Source organism: Pecten maximus, chromosome 18, assembly GCF_902652985.1.
Source record: "Pecten maximus chromosome 18, xPecMax1.1, whole genome shotgun sequence".
NCBI lineage: Eukaryota > Metazoa > Mollusca > Bivalvia > Pectinida > Pectinidae > Pecten > Pecten maximus.
In genome coordinates, this window is record NC_047032.1 from 29,830,477 (window position 1) to 29,851,767 (window position 21,291).

At 36.3% G+C, this 21,291-nt stretch overlaps 1 protein-coding gene across 4 annotated transcripts in view; it reads left to right on the forward strand.

Annotated features, from left to right (window-relative positions):
• Window positions 1–8,463, forward strand: part of LOC117316704 — a 29,776-nt gene extending 21,313 nt beyond the window's left edge. For 3 of the 4 annotated variants that reach the window (XM_033871454.1, XM_033871453.1, XM_033871455.1), the window contains 4 exons: window positions 287–724; window positions 1,865–1,948; window positions 3,746–3,775; window positions 6,832–8,463. In XM_033871454.1, coding sequence (XP_033727345.1) covers window positions 287–724; window positions 1,865–1,948; window positions 3,746–3,775; window positions 6,832–7,838 — 1,559 coding nt within the window. In that variant the 3' untranslated portion in view covers window positions 7,839–8,463. The remainder of the gene's footprint in view (window positions 1–286; window positions 725–1,864; window positions 1,949–3,745; window positions 3,776–6,831) is intronic. The other variant, XM_033871456.1, reaches the window with a different exon arrangement.
• Window positions 8,464–21,291: the final 12,828 nt, after the last annotated feature.

Consider the following 21,291-nt stretch of genomic DNA (forward strand, 5'->3'; position numbering starts at 1 on the left):
TTTTGTTGCTTGCATTGACTGATGAAGGGAAGTGAACCTCGTGCAAATGATACATGAACTGCTTCACAGTTCACTTCATTTGCACGAGGTTCACTTCCCTTCATCAGTCAATGCAAGCAACAAAATTGACAATCAATCCTTAAATGTTTTCAAAATAGAAATCAACTACAATGTATCTGAATTCATGTAGACGAAACTCAGGTGACTGTTAACAGGGTTAAGGACATCTTACCAGATAAATCAAATGACAATGAAAAGATGTTGAAGTTGAAGTTATATCTTACAGCTAAACAGGAAACCATGGCAGCCGTGCAGGACACCATGGAAGCCGTGCAAGACACCATGGAAGCCGTGCAGGAAAACATGGAAACCATCCAATATATGGCAGGTAGACAGGAAACCTTCAGCACAATGCAAGAATCAATGACAACAGACATTAGTAATGTTACCACCAGGCAGGAATCCATGGCAACAGACATCAGTAATGTTACCACAAGGCAGGAATCCATGGCAACAGACATCAGTAATGTTACCACCAGGCAGGAATCCATGGCAACAGACATCAGTAATGTTACCACAAGGCAGGAATCTATGGCAACAGACATCAGTAATGTTACCACCAGGCAGGAATCCATGGCAACAGACATCAGTAATGTTACCACAAGGCAGGAATCCATGTCAGATAGACAGAAAAAGATGACAAATGATTTACATAGCTTACAAGGTAAATTCTAGACAAGGAATAAATTATTTCCATTTTACTAATTACTGTTTAAAGTCAAAGTATACATGTCGGACATAAGTGTGTCTGTCAATACATGTCGGACATTTGTATGTCTGTTAATACATGTCTGACATATGTATGTCTGTCAATACATGTCAGACATTTGTATGTCTGTCAATACATGTCAGACTTTTGTATGTCTGTCAATGCATGTCGGACATTTGGATGTCTGTCAATACATGTCTGACATTTGTATGTCTGTCAATACATGTCGGACATTTGTATATGTTTGTCAATACATGTCAGACATTTGTATGTCTGTCAATACATGTCAGACTTTTGTATGTCTGTCAATACATAACAGACATTTGTATGTCTGTCAATACATGTCAGACTTTTGTATGTCTGTCAATGCATGTCGGACATTTGGATGTCTGTCAATACATGTCGGACATTTGTATGTCTGTCAATACATGTCGGACATTTATATGTCTGTCAATACATGTCAGACTTTTGTATGTCTGTCAATACATGTCAGACTTTTGTTTGTCTGTCAATACATGTCAGACTTTTGTATGTCTGTCAATACATGTCAGACTTTTGTATGTCTGTCAATACATGTCAGACATTTGTATGTCTGTCAATACATGTCGGACATTTATATGTCTGTCAATACATGTCGGATGTTTGTATGTCTGTCAATACATGTCTAACATTAGCCTGTCTGTCAATACATGTCGGACATTTGTATGTCTGTCAATACATGTCGGACATTTGTATGTCTGTCAATACATGTCAGACATTTGTATGTCTGTCAATACATGTCGGATGTTTGAATGTCTCTCATTGATAAAAATTAAATGGATGACAAATAGTATGACCAGCATGGATTTTGACAATTGTAGGTTACTCCTGCTTTGTAAATAGTTTTATATAAAGTTATATCAAATGTTTTGAAGGAAGAGTGAAAGAAGAGAAAAGAAAAGATAAGTCTTTCATTTGACTGATATGAATCATTCAATGGTGGGTGCCAAGATCCTTCTGGAATCGTGTTAATTTTGACACTAGTTTTTGCACTGTATTGAGGTTTTACTGTTTTAAATATTAATAGAAATTGATCTTATTTTTACATTTTGACAGGCACTGTTGATGCTGTGAGTGATGACGTTGATGCTGTGAAGAAAGATGTCAGTGACATAAAACAAACTTCAGCCAAAAATGGAGGTATAACAGACAATTATGTATGATATATATTTCCCACACCCTTGCATATGTAAGATACATTTGTCCCCATGTGGAACACTCATATGGAATATCACAATCCCAAATAGGTGCACCGTGTGACCTCAGGTCCGGTACTACTTTTTAACTGTGACGTCATTGGAAAAACCTTTCTTTTTGTATATATGCATAATAACTTTCACAAATGCACTACATTGTATATTGTTTTTAGCTCACCTGCTTCAACTTTTCCCTTCAAACAACTTATTCTCAAAATCCAAGAGGCCTAGAAACCCGATATTGGTCATGTGTCATGGTGTGATAAAGGGTACCAAGTTTGTTCAAACAAATGACCTTGACCTTCATTCAAGGTCACAGGGGTCTAATATGCTGAAATCTTTAAACAGCCTCTTAATAACCAAAAGGCCCAGAGACTTGATATTGGCGCTATAGGATGATGGGATGAAAGACTACCAAGTCTGTTCAAATCAATGTGATCTTGACCCATTTAAGTCAAGGTGACCTTCATTCAAGGTCACATGGGTCAAATAGGCTATAATCTCCAAACAACTTCTTCTCAATAACCAAGATGCCCAGGGACTTGATATTTGGCCTGTAGCATGCTAGCGTGAAGTGCTACCAAGTATGTTAAAATTGATGCCCTTGACCTTCATTCAAGGTCACTTGGGTCAAATATGCTATAATCTGCAAACAATTATTTTGCGGTAGCCAACAGTCTCCAAAACCTGATATTAGGCAAATAGTATGCTGGAATGAAGGACTAGAAAATTCTCTGATATTTGAATAAAGAGGTAATCAGCATATATAATATCTGTAGAAATGACCTCAATCAACTTAAAGTTGCTGTATAGCCAGGTGAACAATATAGTCCCATTGAGCCTCTTATTTAGTTCACTTTCAGGATCGACCCAAAGTCTACTCCAGCTCCTGGGAATTTAGTTCACTGTCAGGATTGACCCAAAGTCTAGTCCAGCCCCTGGGAATTTAGTTCACTGTCAGGATTGACCCAAAGTCTAGTCCATCCCTTGGTAATTTAGTTCACTGTCAGGATTTGACCCAAAGTCTAGTCCAGCTCCTGGGAATTTAGTTCACTGTCAGGATTGACCCAAAGTCTAGTCCAGCCCCTGGGAATTTAGTTCACTGTCAGAATTGACCCAAAGTCTAGTCCAGTCCCTGGGAATTTAGTTCACTGTCAGGATTGGCCCAAAGTCTAGTCCAGCACCTGGGAATTTAGTTCACTGTCATGATTGACCCAAAGTCTAGTCCAGCCCCTGGGAATTTAGTTCACTGTCAGGATTGACCCAAAGTCTAGTCCAACCCCTGGTAATTTAGTTCACTGTCATGATTGACCCAAAGTCTAGTCCAGCCCCTGGTAATTTAGTTCACTGTCGGGATTGACCTAACGTCTAGTCCAGCCCCTGGTAATTTACTTCATGTTCCATATCTTGGGAAAGATAAGATCCTCACCCTATAATCATAAACAATGCTGGACAAGAAGGGATTACCCGGAGGAGTCACTGTGTCCCACACATGCTGGCCCCGGGGACAATGCTCTTATGTCATAACTTATAATCATGTGTGCTAATCTGTACCTTACCAATAAATCTCTGTCCAACATTTGACTGAATAAAAACGCAGTTTATCTACCATTCCACATAAAGGGAGTTCAATTTCCTGTGATTCACGTATCAAAACTATTTTCTATTTATGTTGTCTTTGTAAATTTGTAAATCATAGTTATGTGAAATATCTCATGACATGGATCATTTTATTTTACAGGAAGGGATCCTAAGTTGACGGCTATGATAGGTGAGTCTTGAGATTGGAGGGATACAACATAACACCCATATGGACCAAACTTCATCAGGGACGACAGCTACTGAAACATTTGAAACATTGATGTTTACATGTTTAAAGAACACACAAAACACTTGGTTTTGATATAACAATTACTGTTGATGAAATTATGCATCAAAGGTCAAGGCCACATGTTATCTGATTGTGGCTGACTGATGGAAACAGGTTGTCTTATTGTCAGGGCCAGCTTCTGTCGTCTGTCAAATTTTAGGTCACCTGAGTTGAAGTCTGAAGTCATCCATTTTATTTCCTTTTGTTCATTGTTGTGCAGTAGGTGTCGTCTGTCCATTAACAATTCACATTTTTGACGTCTCAGAAATCCCTGAACCAATTTTAATGAAATTTTGAAGAAACTTCCATGGTCAAAGTCAACCAACAGTGTAAATTATATGGTCCTCACCTCCCGGGGCCCGAGGGTCAGAGCAAAATGGGGTCAAATTAACTGAACTTCAAAAATTGTCTTCTCAACACGCAAATAAGTTCGAATCAAACACTCTGCTTAACCAAAAGTTTGAATTTCATCACCCTTTGGTCTCGCGTTTCCCCTCTGGTGATGGGATAAAATTTACTATAGTTTATATAAGGAAATCACACTTCTGAGCATCATTTGTTTAATTGCCATTAGAAAAATTATAATCAAAACTTGTGTAGAATAACATTATGGAATGAAATTTTTTATCTTATGCACATATTGGCTCGGACTGAAATGTATCAGAACTCTGTGACCGGCTCAGGCCCATGGGCCTCTTATTCTTTAAATGACTATTATTTTAGCCCCCAACTCCTCACTACCACCAACAGCCCTCACCCCTCTTTAGGTATATCTGTTCATGGACAATTCAAATAGACCTTTTCTGTGGTTCGTTGTCCGTCCATAAAATCCTTGTAATTGTGATTTCCTGGGGAATAGGAGACAGATCTTTTGTAAACTTTTCATGGAGGTTCTTAAATATGCCCATTCCAAAGAGAGCCTGATTAGAAAAACGAAACAGCAAACAGCAGCCATCTATAATTCTCTGACCCCCCGAGTGGCCAATAGGGTGGGGCCCAATAGGGGAAATAGAGGTAATGCCTTTAAATCGCTACTTGCCATCAAGTTATGAATGGATTTAAACCCAATTTAGACAGGAACATCCTTGGGGGAAGGGGAACAGATTTTGCATAAATGGTGACTCTGACCCCCGAGGGGCCAATGGGGCGGGGCCCAATAGGGGAAATAGAAGTAATTCTTTAAATCGCTACTGGTCACAAAGTTATGAATGGATTTGAACCCAATTTAGTCAGGAACATCCTTGGGCGAAGGGGAACAGATTTTGCATAAATGGTGACTCTGATCTCCGAGGGGCCAATGGGGTTGGGCCCAATAGGGGAAATAGAGGTCATGCCTTTAAATCGCTACTAGTCATAAAGTTATGAATGGATTTGATCCCAATTTGGTCAGAAACATCCTGGGGTCTAAAGTCATTATTTCAAAAAATTAGTTAAAACTGAATATTTAATCTGAACTTTGATCAATTGGTGAGCGATGCAGGTTCTTCGAGCCTTTTGTAATAGTTTTGTGTTAAAAATGTACATGTATTTCTGATAGAGAAACCTTTAATGTACATGATGTATTAATAGATTCTGTAATATGTGACAAGTTATACATATCTATATATTGTAGTTATATTTTATTTATTTATTTGTTTATTTTTTGTGGTAGGGGGTCTATCATTGTTTTTAGGTCACCTGAGACAAAGTCGTGCGTCCGTAAACAATTTACATTTTCAACTTGTTTTCCAAAACCCCTGAACCAAATTCAATGAAATTTGGCAGGAAGCTTCTATGGCTAAAGGTCAACCGAAATTGTGAATTATATGGTCCCCACCCCCAAGGGGCCTGAGGGGCGGGGCTAAAAGGTTCAAATTGACTAAAACTTCAAAAATCTTCTTCTCTACTCTCAGATATAGTGGAATCAAACACTCTTCATAGATGGAAGGGTCTTAAGGTGCTTTACCAAAATTGTGAATTTCATGACCCAGGGGTCTCAGGTTTGCCCCTGGGGTGGGGTTAAACTTTACTATAGTTTATATAGGGAAATCACATTTTTGACTATAATTTGTTGGATTTCTATTGGAATTCATTCTAACTTGGTTAACATTATCAGTATGGGATAACAGATTGATGGTATGCACATGTTGGCCCTGACTGACCCCCAGGGGCTAATGGGCGGGGCTAAAAAGGGTCAAATTAACAAAAACTTCAAAAATCTTCTTCTCTACTCTCAGATATGGTGGAATCAAACACTCTTCATAGATGGAAGGGTCTTAAGGTGCTTTTCCAAAATTGTGAATTTCCTGACCCTGGGGTCTCACGTTTGCCCTTGGGAAGGGGGTAAACTTTACTATAGTTTATATAGGGAAATCATATTTTTGGCTATTATTTGTTGGAGTTTTATTGGAATTCATTCTAATTTGGTTAACATTATCAGCTTGTGATGGCAGTTTGATGGTATATACATGTTGGCCCTGACTGACCCCAGGGGCTGATGGGCGGGGCTAAAAAGGGTCAAATTGATTAAAACTTCAAAAATCTACTTCTCTACTCTCAGACATAGTGGAATCAATCACTCTTTATAGATGGAAGGGTCTTAATGTGCTTTACCAAAATTGTGAATTTCCTGACCCTGGGGTCTCACGTTTGCCCCTGGGGAGGGGGTAAACTTTACTATAGTTTATATAGGGAAATCACATTTTTGACTATTATTTGTTTGATTTCTATCGGAATTCATTCTAACTTTGTTAACATTATCAGCATTGCATGACAGCTTAATGGTATACACATGTTGGCCCTGACTGACCCCTAGGGGCTGATGGGTGGGCTCAAAAGGGTCAATTAAATTAACTGAAATATTTCAAATCTCAGGTGACCGTTAAGGCCCATGGGCCTCTTGTTGTAAGAGAACTCATGAATTTTGGCTTTGTCATGCTGATGTTTGTTCTTACAAGTTTAATCTTCTTTCTTTGCAGATACAACAAAGTCTACAATACAGACAGAAAAAAAAAGCTACAAGTTTATTTCTACCAAAAGTCTCCAAGATTCCCATCAGAAACTTCTGGAGAACAAGATCGTTATAATCCAGGGAAACTCGGGGGACGGGAAATCATCTGCTGCACTTGAACTTCTCCGTTTGCTGTGCGGTAATGAAGAGGAGGGGCAACAGAAACGATGTCGACAACCACTACAACTACACGACATAAAAGATTTAGATTTGGTGGCACCAAAGTCACAATTAGTTATTTATTTTGATGATATATGTGGAAAGAATGTTGTTTGTCAGGAAGATGTGAAAGAATGGGAGAAACGAGAAAAAGAAATTCTTGCAAAACTTTGTGGAAATGAATCTGAGGCCAATTATCTGGTCATTACAATTCGCAGTGGAATTTTTAATTCTATAAATGGCCTGGGAAAATCATTTACCAAAAACATTGTCGACCTTAGCCAGTACAAAGAAGAAAAAGAAAAACTTGCATTGTTAAGGTTGTATGAACCAAAAACTGAATTTGTTAAATGGACAGATGATGAGGAGAAACAGATTGTGGCCTCGGCCCCAGACATTGGGTTTCCACAGTGTTGTAGATTATTTAGGGACACACCTAGTTTACAAACAGAGAGAGTCAAATTCTTTGAAAGACCTTTGCATTATTTTAAATCCTCTTTATCTAAATTAGAAGACGGGAAATTTTATGGTCTGCTGTATCTGTTCCTCAATGGCGGCTCAGTTGTAGAACATGATTTAGACCCTTCCATTGAAAATATTGAGGAAAATGAGAAAATGAAAGCAGCATTTGCTTTTGATGTAGTAAAAGTTAACCTAACACCTGAGCTTATTCACAAAAAAGAGAAAAAGAAAGCTGAATTTGTAAAGGAAGTCATTAAAATGCCTTTTAGGTTGGCTGGTGAAAAAAGATTCTATAAAAAAAAAAATAATTGGAAAATATTATCCTTGTTTCAAATTCAACCACGACTCCATTGAGGAAACAGTGGCACTTTTGTATGGAGAGGAAACTCCCATTGGCTACATACAGAATTGTCCCAAAAAGTTCCTCAGTTATGTAACTACAACAAAAAACACCCCAAACAGGATAGTTATATCATCTGATGATCAAACCAATGCCATGTATAAACGTACAGTAAAAGAGTTTCAATCTGTTGATCCTAAAAGTGACTGGTATTTGAGTGAGTGTGAATATTTAGCTACATTAGACGTATGGAAAGACACCCTGTTTCTACAGAGATTTATTAGTTGGCTAAGTGGTCAGAATGATGACAATAACTTATGCCACCTGATAAAAGGTGCCTTGTTAAATGGAGCTTGCTCTATTGGTTTAGAAGATCATTTCTCGTATCTCCTTTCTGTGGGTGCCACACCCGACAATGATACACCGTTTTGTGTAGTGAAGGGTGGGAGTGTACGACTACTGACAGCAAATACTAAAGTATGACGTCATTCCTACAGCGAGGGCACGCTGGTCACAATCATCACATTATGCTGAGAATATCAATGTCCTACACGAAGCGTGTTTGTTTGAGAGAGAAGAGATGGTGACCATGTTGTGTGACACTTACCCAGACTTGGTACATGAGACTGTTAACCGGAGACGAAGCACGCTCCATTGTGTGGCACTGACAGGAAACATTGGTATATTTCAGACAGTGGAGAGAACGATACTTAAATCATTGTGTAGAGTTGAGGATGTACAACGTAAGTGTGAGACAGAAGATGGTCGTGTGGTACATAGGAGTTGTGTGTGTGGACAGTACATGTCACAGTTAGTGGATGGGGGCGGGTATACAGTATTACATCTTAGTTGTATAAGGGGACACAGGGAGCTTAGTTTAGAGCTGTGTCAGTGTTACCCAGCACTAACTACAGCTGTAGATAACGACGGGTGGACAATATTACATTATAGTTGTATTGGGGGACATAGGGAGCTTAGTTTAGAGCTGTGTAAGTTATACCCAGCACTAACTACAGCTGTAGATAACCACGGGTGGACAATATTACATTGGAGTTGTATGATGGGACACAGGGAGCTTAGTTTATACCTGTGTCAGTGTTACCCAGCACTAACTACAGCTGTAGATAACCACGGGTATACAATATTACATTGGAGTTGTATGATGGGACACAGGGAGCTTAGTTTATACCTGTGTAAGTTACACCCAGCACTAACTACAGCTGTAGATAAGTACGGGTATACAGTATTACATCATAGTTGTATGAGTAGAGACAGGGAGCTTAGTTTAGAGCTGTGTCAGTTATACCCGGCACTGACTACAGCTGTAGATAACGACGGGTTTACAATATTACATCATAGTTGTATGAAGGGACACAGGGAGCTTAGTTTAGAGCTGTGTCAGTTATACCCAGCACTAACTACAGCTGTAGATAACCACGGGTATAATTGTTTACATCACATAGCCATGGGGACATCAGATGTAGACATGTTCACTGAGTGTGAACGTCACGTAAAACAGAACGTAGAGAAAACAGGAGTTAAGTATGACATCACGACCTTACTTACTAATGACGGACAATCTGTTTTAGACCTGGCAAAGGAACGGACAGAGTGGGAGGAAGTTAGATAACAACCCATTGTATGATCATCTTGTCGAAGTGTTTAATAAGTAAATGTATTAAATATTCACACTTCTATACATTAACTTGTGTAACATAATGACAAAATAAACAGCAACGAACAGAACACTGAGGAAACCTTTTGTAGGACCATCTTATCAAGTTTATTTGTAAATAAAAGTACTTATAAATAGTCACACATACTTCTTAACCTTCTATACATTAACTTGTATAACATGGTGTATAATTAAACAAAGATTAAGTTGAAGAAACAATTTATTTTCATCATTGTTCACAAAAACAAACAAAAGTCACCAGTTTTAGAAATTTTCTTCGGCGATAGGGGGTGTCCTCAGGTAGGTCCGAGTGAAAGGAAGATGGTGATACTAATAACCGCCTGGTACGGCCCAACACAGACTGGAGGGTAGGGTAGGGCCCAACACAGACTGGAGGGTAGGTAGGGCCCAACACAGACTGGAGGGTAGGGTAGGGCCCAACACAGACTGGAGGGTAGGGTAGGGCCCAACACAGACTGGAGGGTAGGGTAGGGCCCAACACAGACTGGAGGGTAGGGTAGGGCCCAACACAGACTGGAGGGTAGGGTAGGGCCCAACACAGACTGGAGGGTAGGGTAGGGCCCAACACAGACTGGAGGGTAGGGTAGGGCCCAACACAGACTGGAGGGTAGGGTAGAGCCCAACACAGACTGGAGGGTAGGGTAGGGCCCAACACAGACTGGAGGGGAGGGTAGGGCCCAACACAGACTGGAGGGTAGGGTAGAGCCCAACACAGACTGGAGGGTAGGGTAGGGCCCAACACAGACTGGAGGGTAGGGTAGGGCCCAACACGGACTAGAGGGTAGGGTAGGGCCCAACACGGACTAGAGGGTAGGGTACGGCCCAACACAGACTGGAGGGTAGGGTAGTTAAATTTTTTTTTTATAAAGAAATTAAAATTATTTTAGTAACAAATATTTTTGTGATCAACCACATCATTAGAATGTTAAGACTGTAAATAGTTTAATAGTTCACACAACTAAAGACATCATTTTCAGGTATTTTATAGACTGCTATGTCGGGTTCATTTATGTAGAGGTTTTTTTAATCTTATTTATTTCATTTATTTTTTTTAATTATTATTATTTGGGTTTTTTTTGCCAATTAATATATAGATAAAATGTTGATTGATGTTATGAAAGAGATTTCTGTTGAAATGTATTTTTTCTAATCTTAAAATTGTTTCATCAACTATTTTTTTGATATTTCAAAGTAATAGATAAGGAAGATGTTTGGTTTTCTTAACAAAAAGATTTTGAATGAAATCTCAAAACTTTAAAAACTAAGAAAAGAAAAAATCCTGAAGTTTGTTTCTTGTACATTCCTAGTATTTTAGTTATTTTTGTTTGTTTTGGTTTCTATATTTAACATACATTTTATGTTTAGAAAACCTGATCCAACTACAAATTGTTTTACAATATCAATATTGGTACCTTGTAATAGCTTATCTGTATTTTTGTTCTTCCATTGAAATGTTTTAAATTAATGTAAAGTGAGTTTTGAAAGATAAGTTTCTAAGAAATATCTTAGAATTATTTGGTGAGGAATTTTCATTGGCATTTCAAAGTGATACAAAATTTAGTTTTGTTTGATTTTCAAAAAGAAAAAAATGTACAAATGCGATCTCAAACTTATGTTGAGTTTTAACATATTTTATTTGAAATATTCAACAGGAAGTGAACACAAGTTGTACCAACTTCGGTATGTCCCTCTCCATCAACAATTATACACTGGTATCATTTGTACAGTTTGAAACGTATATGATAGAATATTTATAAATAAATACCTTAATATGATCTGGCAGGGGAAACATTAATTATCCATTCCAGCAGTCAGATGTTAACGTTTTTCATGTGCAATAGTACATACATTGTGTGAATTACATTTTGTAAGTCAGATTGCCAATGCATGTATATTTTAATTTCTTTTTATTCTATCTGGTGAAATCTCATGTAATATAATATGAAGTGTATTATTAGCATCAATATTGGTACCTGGTACAGGTTTTACTAGAAATCACTGTGATACCAGGAACAGAGCAATGAGACTGAGTTATAACATCAATATTGGTACCTGGTACTGGTTTTACTAGAAATCACTGTGATACCAGGAACAGAGCAATGAGACTGAGTTATAACATCAATATTGGTACCTGGTACTGGTTTTACTAGAAATCACTGATACCAGGAACAGAGCAATGAGAATGAGTTTGTATTTACAGTGTGTTGATTGACAGAAAACTTTGATACATATTTATATGTAAGTTTAGTTTGTTGTATATCATGTAATATTATTGTTTGTTGCCTTTTGTTTGTATGTTTAGAATGTTGTGTTACTATTGTTTGTATAAATAGTTGTTAGACAAAATATAATTGAGGGGAATGAAAGTGATTGTATGTGTTGTTGCAAAATTCATGTGATCAGCTCACAACGTAAAAAAAAGACATCGCCTTTTGTAAGGTCGCTTTTCATTGGCTGATAAAGTTGCGTAGTAGATTTTAGAGAGAAGAGGCTATCAATAAGAGTGGATTTCAAAGGGATTGTTTGTGTAGAGTAGATTAGATTATAAGGATGAACTTGAATATATTTTTAGGTCACCTGAGACAAAGTTGACCTATTGTGATCGCCTTTCGTCCGTAGTCGTGCGTCGTAAACAATTTACATTTTCAACTTCTTCTCAATTACCAACAGGCCCAGAGACCTGATATAAGTTGAGGGTCTCCAGGGGTCAAATTGATGAAAGTGTCGACATGATACTTCTTCATATTGTGTTTCAACATGCAATGTGTGATATTCAGAGATCTCTATATATAAATAAAACTGTGATATTAATGTCCAGTTATATAAGTTACTGGTGTGTTTACTTCCTCCTGTATAATATTTGTTGACTGTGTATATGCGAGAACAAATAAATTGTATTTGAGAGAACAAATAAAGAATTAAAACTGAAATACTGTTCTCCTTGTCAATAAAATTCTTAAACAACTTCTTCGGAACCAATTGGACGGCGTATAATGTCACCCTGTTGATTTTATTCAGTATCAGGGCAACTGGAAAAGTGATTGCTACCAGCCCTAATTAGACCCTCTATTGCCTGTCATATATATGTTGTACAAACATTAATCTATCTTGTATGTAGGTCACCTAGCGGAGTGAGCTTATGTCTGATGTGAAGTCTGTCATCATAATTTTTCCCTTTAAACGACTTCTCAATGACCAAAAGTCACAGGTGATATTGTGCTGGTGGTATGGTGGGCTACCATAGTTGTTCAAATGAATGACTGTGACCTACTTTTGATGTCAAAGAGTTCAGATGTGTTTAATTTTTTTCTCTGAATAAACAAGAGAATTAGGGTCATGATATTTGACCAGCAGTATCCTTTTGGGATGAAGGGATTAACAACTTGTTGGAAGGATGTCCATGTGGCCTCTTCATTTATGAAGTATTGTTGATATCCAGTTCTTTATCTCATAGAAATGTACTTTAAAGATATGCATCACTGCAAAGTTCATTCTCCTTCTCACGAAGCTTACAAGTCATTAATATCCACTGTATGGACAACATTTCTTGTGAAATAATGTATTACTCTGATAATTCATATTGCTGTTTGTTAATATGGTAAAGAAGTAAGTTTATTATTATGGAAAATATCTGATAAAGTTCACTTATATAGTATATGAATTCACTATTCTGGTAACTTGTCTTTTAGAAGTTCACTAACAAGTTGATCAAGTTCAAATCATCATACTGAATGGTTGGATAAGATATACTCTGTATATCAGGGGAGAAGATTTCAAGTTGGTGAACAGTCAACTCGTGACAAATAGTGTTGGTTAACAGTTAACTTGTGACAAATAGTGTTGGTTAACAGTTAACTTATGACAAATAGTGTTTGTTAACAGTTAACTTATGACAAATAGTGTTTGTTAACAGTTAACTCGTGACAAATAGTGTTTGTTAACAGTTAACTCGTGACAAATAGTGTCGGTTAATAGTTAACTCATGACAAATAGTGTTGGCTAACAGTAAACTCGTGACAAATAGTGTTTGTTAACAGTTAACTCGTGACAAATAGTGTTGGCTAACAGTTAACTTATGACAAATAGTGTTTGTTAACAGTTAACTCATGATATAAAGTGTTGGCTAACAGTTAACTCAGGACAAATAGTGTTGGTTAACATTTAACTCCTGACAAATATTGTTGGTTAACAGTTAACTCGTGACAAATAGTGTTGGCTAACAGTTAACTTATGACAAATAGTGTTTGTTAACAGTTAACTTGTGACAAATAGTTTTGGTTAACAGTTAACTCGTGACAAATAGTGTTGGTTAACAGTTAACACGTGACAAATAGTGTTGGTTAACAGTTAACTCGTGACAAATAGTGTTGGTTAACATTTAACACGTGACAAATAGTGTTGGTTAACAGTTAACTCGTGACAAATAGTGTTGGTTAACAGTTAACACGTGACAAATAGTGTTGGTTAACAGTTAACTCGTGACAAATAGTGTTGGTTAACATTTAACACGTGACAAATAGTGTTGGTTAACAGTTAACTCGTGACAAATAGTGTTGGTTAACAGATAACTCATTTTTATTTTTATTTATATTTTAATTAAATATATTTATCCTTTGACTTTGACATATTCTATTCCTTTTAGCCATTAATCGGATTAACTCAGTTGCAGTATTATTTAATACGCGTGTCCATTTAGCCTTCGAAGTTACTGACCAGGTATAACACGTACGTCTCAGAACAAATGTGAGCTAATATTCTCGCCGTCTGTTCTGACAAATAACGTTTTAAGTGAATATTTAATTAATTTTTAGAAGTGTAATTTAAAACTGTATATGATATGTTTGTCAGACAGATAGAATCTGGAGCTTGGACTACACATGTCGGTTTTCGGATAATCCGGAAATCGCCTGCCGACTCTTTCAACTTTTGACTTATTAATTTTACAGTTGGACTACTATTCACCATCTTTAGATTTTTATACCTTTCCACACAAAAACCCTGTGAAAGAAGCATATTGGTTGATACTGCCTAAATTAGGATGGGAACAGCATTGTATCACCTGTATATAAAAAAAAAAAAAGTGTGTCGCATGGTGAATCACCACTGGGATGGGAAGATAACCTCTTAGCCTCGGGCTATTAGTTTAAAGAATGCCCCTCGTCCTTCATATACTAACGGATACTTGGAGGAGGGGCCATTCTTTTCCACTAAGCCCTCGGCTTACGAGTGTATCACATAGCATGTTTAAAGCATTGTCACCACGCAATTTGTAATAAAAATTTCAAAAGTTTTTTTTTATCGGATAAATTGTCATCAGATTGAAAGATAATCTTTACTTGGTACATGTTTCGACCTAATTATATTGGAAAAATACTTATTTTTTACTTATACTAACAACTTTACTTGAAGTGAAATTATATTATTTACAACCTAGATATATTTGCTAAGAAACAGTATATTTCAATTGATTTAAGAATATTGGGACTGAACTGCAGCCATTCTCTCACAGAAATCGGCAAAATCTCTCTCTCTCTCTCTCTCTCTCTCTCTCTCTCTCTCCCTCACCTCTCCTCGTCTCTCTCTCTCTCTCTCTCTCCTTCTCTCTCTTCTCTCGTACTCTCGCTCATCTCGTCTCTCTCTCTCTCTCTCTCTCTCTCTTCAAACGAAACTTATAAAAATGAATTTTCATAAAAAAGACAGAGACGTATATATATAGTTATATACATATTGTGACTGTAATAACTGTTTGTTTAAAATGTTCTGAGTATAAAAGAAACACAGATATATTAAATAAATTCTTGTAAAAACTCTGTCGTCTATCTTCACCGGAAATCGTTTTAATATTGATCCGAAATTTACTTTATATATTTAGATTGGAATGTAACAACTTTTTAATCATATCTGCACCGTGTTAATTTTGAATTTGTATAGCCATCTAACATTTGATGGTCTTATTCTAATTATTAAATTAATTGCACAAGTACATATGTTTTAATGCAAAAGAAGTGTAACTAGATCTAGCTCGGTAGAGTTTTCTAATCCGATACAAATTAAAACGATAAATTATACTGTATCTTTAAACCTCCAGTCAAAGATGATTTACATCTAGTTAAAGTTATTATAAAGACAGTCTTAAGAGATTCTGGGTATATCTCGCAGGTGAAAAATGGAGGTCTATAGGTTAACACCCCCCCATTTGTACTATACAAGTTCATGTGGAATTTTCATAATGAGGATGTTGGAATTGTAAAACGTGTAAAAAAGTTATGTTGTAACATATGTATATCAAAATAAGATGTTCTTAAAATTTAAATCATTTCAATACAGCAACCTTCGTGTTGATTATTGAATAATATACAGTTTATTCAAGTGTCTTTAATATTTCAATTCAATGAAAAGTTGAGAAATGTATTTTTCAAAAATGTTAAAAAATTCGTTACTGATTTTGCTCAAGGTACTATTATTGCTGGAGGTGATTGTAATGAAGTGCTTGAACAAGCAGATAGAATTTCCAGGAATAATAAGCAAAAGTCTTTGAGAAAAACGTACAGCTTTAGCCAATTTATCAAATGTAATAAACTTATTCATATTTGGAGGGTAAAAAATAAATTTAAAAGACAATTCACATGGAGGCGGAAAGGGACAGGTGAGGCGAGTCGAATAGATATGTTCTTGATTTCAGAAAATCTGGGTAATATTATCTCTTGTGATATTCGTCCGGCGCAAATAAAGTATACTGATCATCTGGCAATCTCAATTAAAATACATCATAGTTCAAACACCAAGGGCAAAGGAATATGGACAATAAATAACAGTTTACTGGATGAAGTTGAATACAAATCCATGGTAAGAAATGTGATACGGGAACTGAAAGAAGAGCAGGCTGCTCTTGATTTAGGTAAGTCTCAATTTTGGGATTACTATAAAGTAATTATTAAGAATAGAACTATACACTACTGTAGAAACAGAAGTAAGAATATTTCAGAAAACATATCGCAACTAGAGAAAAATTTAGTTAATCTACAGACAGAACACGTCCAGAATCCACAGGAAATTTTAAAAGAAATAATATCTCAATTGGAAGGAAAGTTAGAACTTTTTTACGACGAAAAAGCCAGAGGAGCCAAGGTAAGATCTAGGGTAGCATGGATCGAAAAAGGAGAAAGGAATACGAAATATTTTTTAGGTATTGAAAGACAGAGACAAGCAAAAAAGAATATAACTAGTATTAAGATTGGTGACGATGATATTGTTAACGATCCCGAAAATATATTGAAGGAAATCGAGACTTTTTATTCGAAGCTTTATAGTAGTGACGGCATTGATAAAAGGGAGGTAACTGCGTACATTGATAACTGTGAAGTTCAGTATACGTTATCCGAGGAGGAAAATGATACATGTGAAGGTGAGCTGAAATTAGAGGAATGTACAGCAGCAGTTAAAAACTTTAAGCCCAACAAAAGTCCAGGTAGTGATGGTCTTTCTGGTGAGTTTTATAAAACTTTCTGGGATGATATCTCAGATATTGTGCTAGGCTCGCTAAATGACGGATACAGGAAAGGTGATTTAAGCAATACACAGAAGCTTGGAGTCGTAACACTTATTTATAAAAAGAATGACCCGCTATTGTTACAAAATTGGAGACCGATTACACTGTTAAACTTAGATTACAAAATAGCTGCATACGTTTTGGCTTCACGACTTAAACCCTTGATGAAAAAACTGGTAAGTACAGATCAAAATGGATATATAAAAGACAGATTTATAGGGTATAATATAAGGCAAATTCAAGACGTTATAGATTATTTGGAGAAATTCAATATTGACTCTTGTCTACTCTTTTTAGATTTTACTAAAGCATTTGATACGATAGAGTGGGATTTTATGTTTAGCTGTTTGGACAAATTTGGTTTTGGTCGTTCTTTCATCAAATGGGTTAAGGTGTTATATACCAATATCAAAGGCTGCGTTAAAAACAATAACTGGTTGACCGGAAGTTACGTTGTGTCACGTGGTATCCGACAGGGGTGCCCTCTATCATGTTTAATTTTTGTACTAGCTGCTGAATTACTAGCTCAAAAAATAAGAACAGATGTTCATATAAGTGGTATCAGTATTCGAAATAGGAATATGAAAATCTCCCAACTAGCAGATGACACTACTTTATTTATGAGGTATAGGGACATCAGAAGAGTGTTATCAATCGTTGAGCAGTTCGGAAAAGTGTCTGGTCTACAATTAAATAAATCTAAGACCGAAGGTTTGTATTTAGGCTGTAACAAAAACAAAGATAATATGTTTATGGGTATAAATTGGGTGAAGCAAGTTAAGTCGTTGGGAATGTACTTCGGCGCAAACTCAAAGGTAAGTTCCAATCTTAATTGGGCAGATAAAATTACAAGCATTGATGAACTAATCAAAAACTGGAAAAAAAGAAAATTGACCATTATAGGAAAATCTGTCGTTGTTCAAGCTATAATACTACCTCAGATAACCTACTTAGCAAGTGTCCAATACGTAAGTAAAGAACAAATAAAGGAGTTTGAACGGAAAATATATTGTTTTATCTGGAACAATGGGCCGGAGCGTGTTAAACGTAGTGTTATGATAAGTGATAAATCGGAAGGCGGTTTATTAATACGGGATATTGAATCCCATATTGATGTTTTAAACGTAGCCTGGATACAAAGGTTGGTATCTCCTGTAGACGCCTGTTGGAAGATGATTCCAAATTATTATTTGGAAAAGCTTGGTGGCGCCACCGTGTTGTTTCGTATGTCCCCAGGACACATACGCAACCTTCCAAAAAACGATGTACCATGTTTTTATATTAACATCCTACAATCATGGTTGAAACTTAGAGAAAATAACGCGCCGATCGTTGATTATAACTTTACAGATATTTGTCGAGAGATCATTTGGGGAAATAAACACATCAAACTTAACGGAAGGTCGCTAATTTTTAAGACCTGGATTGAGTCCGGGTTAATTTTTATCAACGATATAATTGATAATGATAGTATAAATGAAATAAAAATTTACCAACAATTAAAAGAAACGAGAGACTGGATAAGTGAGGTAAGTCAGGTAAAGAAAGCTATTCCTAAAGAATGGAAGGACAAAATCAAGGGAGATAATGCACGGGTAAATGTACAAACTGACTCTGATTTATTAGTCTTTGATAAAGGAGTGGGTGTAAAACTTGATCAGGTAAATAATAAGTTTCTTTACTTAGCATTTATAAGAAAAAAGAAATCAGAGTCATACTGCAGAGGTATGTGGGAAGATTTGTTTAAGTTAGAAAGCAGTGGTTTGATTTTTCATGAATTATTTGAATTTATCAATGATATCTTAATAGAGAATAACGAAAAAAATTTCAAATGGAAGCTATTCCATAATATTCTTCCAAATGGAATCTTACTTAAAAGATGGAATATTATTGATAATGATGAATGTTGTATATGTAAAGTTAAGGATGATTATAAACACTATTTTATTGAATGTCAATGTGTAGACCCATTGTGGAATTTGATACATGATCTTTTACAAAAACATAATTACAATGTTCAGCTAAGAAATATGTATTACATCGTGATAGGATATAAGATTGTTGATAAGAAGTACAAAGAATTTAACATTCTTATGTCCCTGATTGGTTATACAATATGTAAACACTACCACATCTCTAATAGAAGGGTAGACAGTTGTTCAATGATGTCTTTATTCAAACATTTTCTTGAGAGAAAATTACTCCTACAACGATATAGAGATATAAAATTATTGAAAAGCATAGCAATGTATTTAAACGAGTAACATGTAAAAAACGAATAAAAAAGAATGATTAAAAGAATCAATAGAGAATGTGCAATGATGATAAACATGGCTCTGCGAGCTTATTAGCTCTTAAAATGTACTAAAACATAAAGTTATGATCTATGTGTAAAGATGGGTAAATGAAAGTATTATGTTTACATGAAAAGGGCGTATTGGTGATATATACGCTGCGTGTGTACTGATGGTGATGGTGTTTTTACTGTGAGTATTCTCTATTTTTGTGTGGGTCTTTGTATAAACAAGCACGTATATGCAAGTATGCTGCCGTTAGTATAGAGTTTCTGCTTCTGTTTTAAGGGTACGTGTGTGCAAGGGTGTGTGTGTGTGTGTTTGAAGGAGAGAGAGAGAGAGAGAGAGAGAGAGAGAGAGAGAGAGAAAGAGAGAGAGACACGCACACACACACACACACACACACACAGAGAGAGAGACACACACAGAGAGAGAGAGAGACAGACAAAGAGAGAGAGACACAGAGAGAGAGACAGAGAGAGAGAGAGAGACAGAGAGAGAGACAGAGAGAGACAGAGACAGAGAGAGAGACAGAGATTATTACTTTCGAGGATGAAATTATGAACACCACGTTTGTATGATATGTATAACGAGAAATGTAAAAGTATGGTAATGAAATATGAATGAGAAGTTGGACTATATACATATAATATTAAGATATATCTATGAGCCTATATCTGAGCATAAAAAAAAAAAAAAAAAAAATCCATTTTAAGTCTTAATTATTTTGCTATTTCAACAACATATAGAACTATTGAATTAATATTCAACTCAGACGGGAATCGGGCTGTGAATCACGAATGATTGAAAAATAAACTCCTAAAATTTTACATAAGATACAGTTGTGCAATGGAGAACATATATTTGAGTCCATTCTCTGAAATTAATACCAATTAAGAGATCCCATTTTTAGCCCACCATCTGATTTTTAGCCCATCATCTCATATGTAGGTTGCCTTTGGTCCTTAGTTACAATGTATGCATATTTCATTTGGGGACCAGTCAGAAAACAACATGGCCGACAGGCAGCCATCTTGGATTTTGACAATTGAAGCTTGTTATCGCTATTTCTCAGAAAGTAATAAAGGGATCTTTCTGAAATTTCATATATGTAGGTTGTCCTTGGTCCCTAGTTATGCATAATTCATGTTGGGGCCAATCGGAAAACAACATGCCCGACAAGCAGCCATCTTAGATTTTGACAATTGAAGTTTGTTATCGCTATTTCTCAGAGAGTATAGAAGGGATCCTCCTGAAATTTCATATGTAAGTTCCTCTAAGTCCCTTGTATTGCATTGTGGGACCAATCTGAAAACAACATGGCCATTATAGCTAAATCTCAAATTTCATATATAGGGTCCCTTTGTACTGACCGTAGGCCGGTGTTTTTTTCTCCGGGTACTCCGGCTTTCCTCCACCTCCAAAACCTGGCACGTCCTTAAATCACCCTTGCTGTTTATAGGACGTTAAACAAACTAAACCAAACCAATTTGTTTGAAAAGTACTGGAGGGATGTTTCTCAATTTACACAGATTAGTAGCAGGAAGAGAAAATAGAGAGAAGATCAATCTGACATGGAATCTATAATGATCATTCAATGGTGGGCGCCAAGATCCCTCTGGGATCTCTTGTTTCGGGATACAATAAATTATTTGACAAAATAAAAAGAGAAACTCAAATTTGGGGGTCGTGGGGTAGTAATATAAATATACAACAACCTATTCTTTCAATCGGTCATAATCAATTCAGTCGCCAATGTCCAAGGGTTAAATTTGCCTTTGTACAGATATTATTGATATGGACTTCACACTTGAGATTTGACTGGATAGTTACTCCCAAGTATTTCGGTTCTGTTACACGATGGAGTTCCTTTCCCTGTAGTTTGTGAGAGAGCTGAGCTGGGTTTTTATTGTTGGAGGTGGATAGGA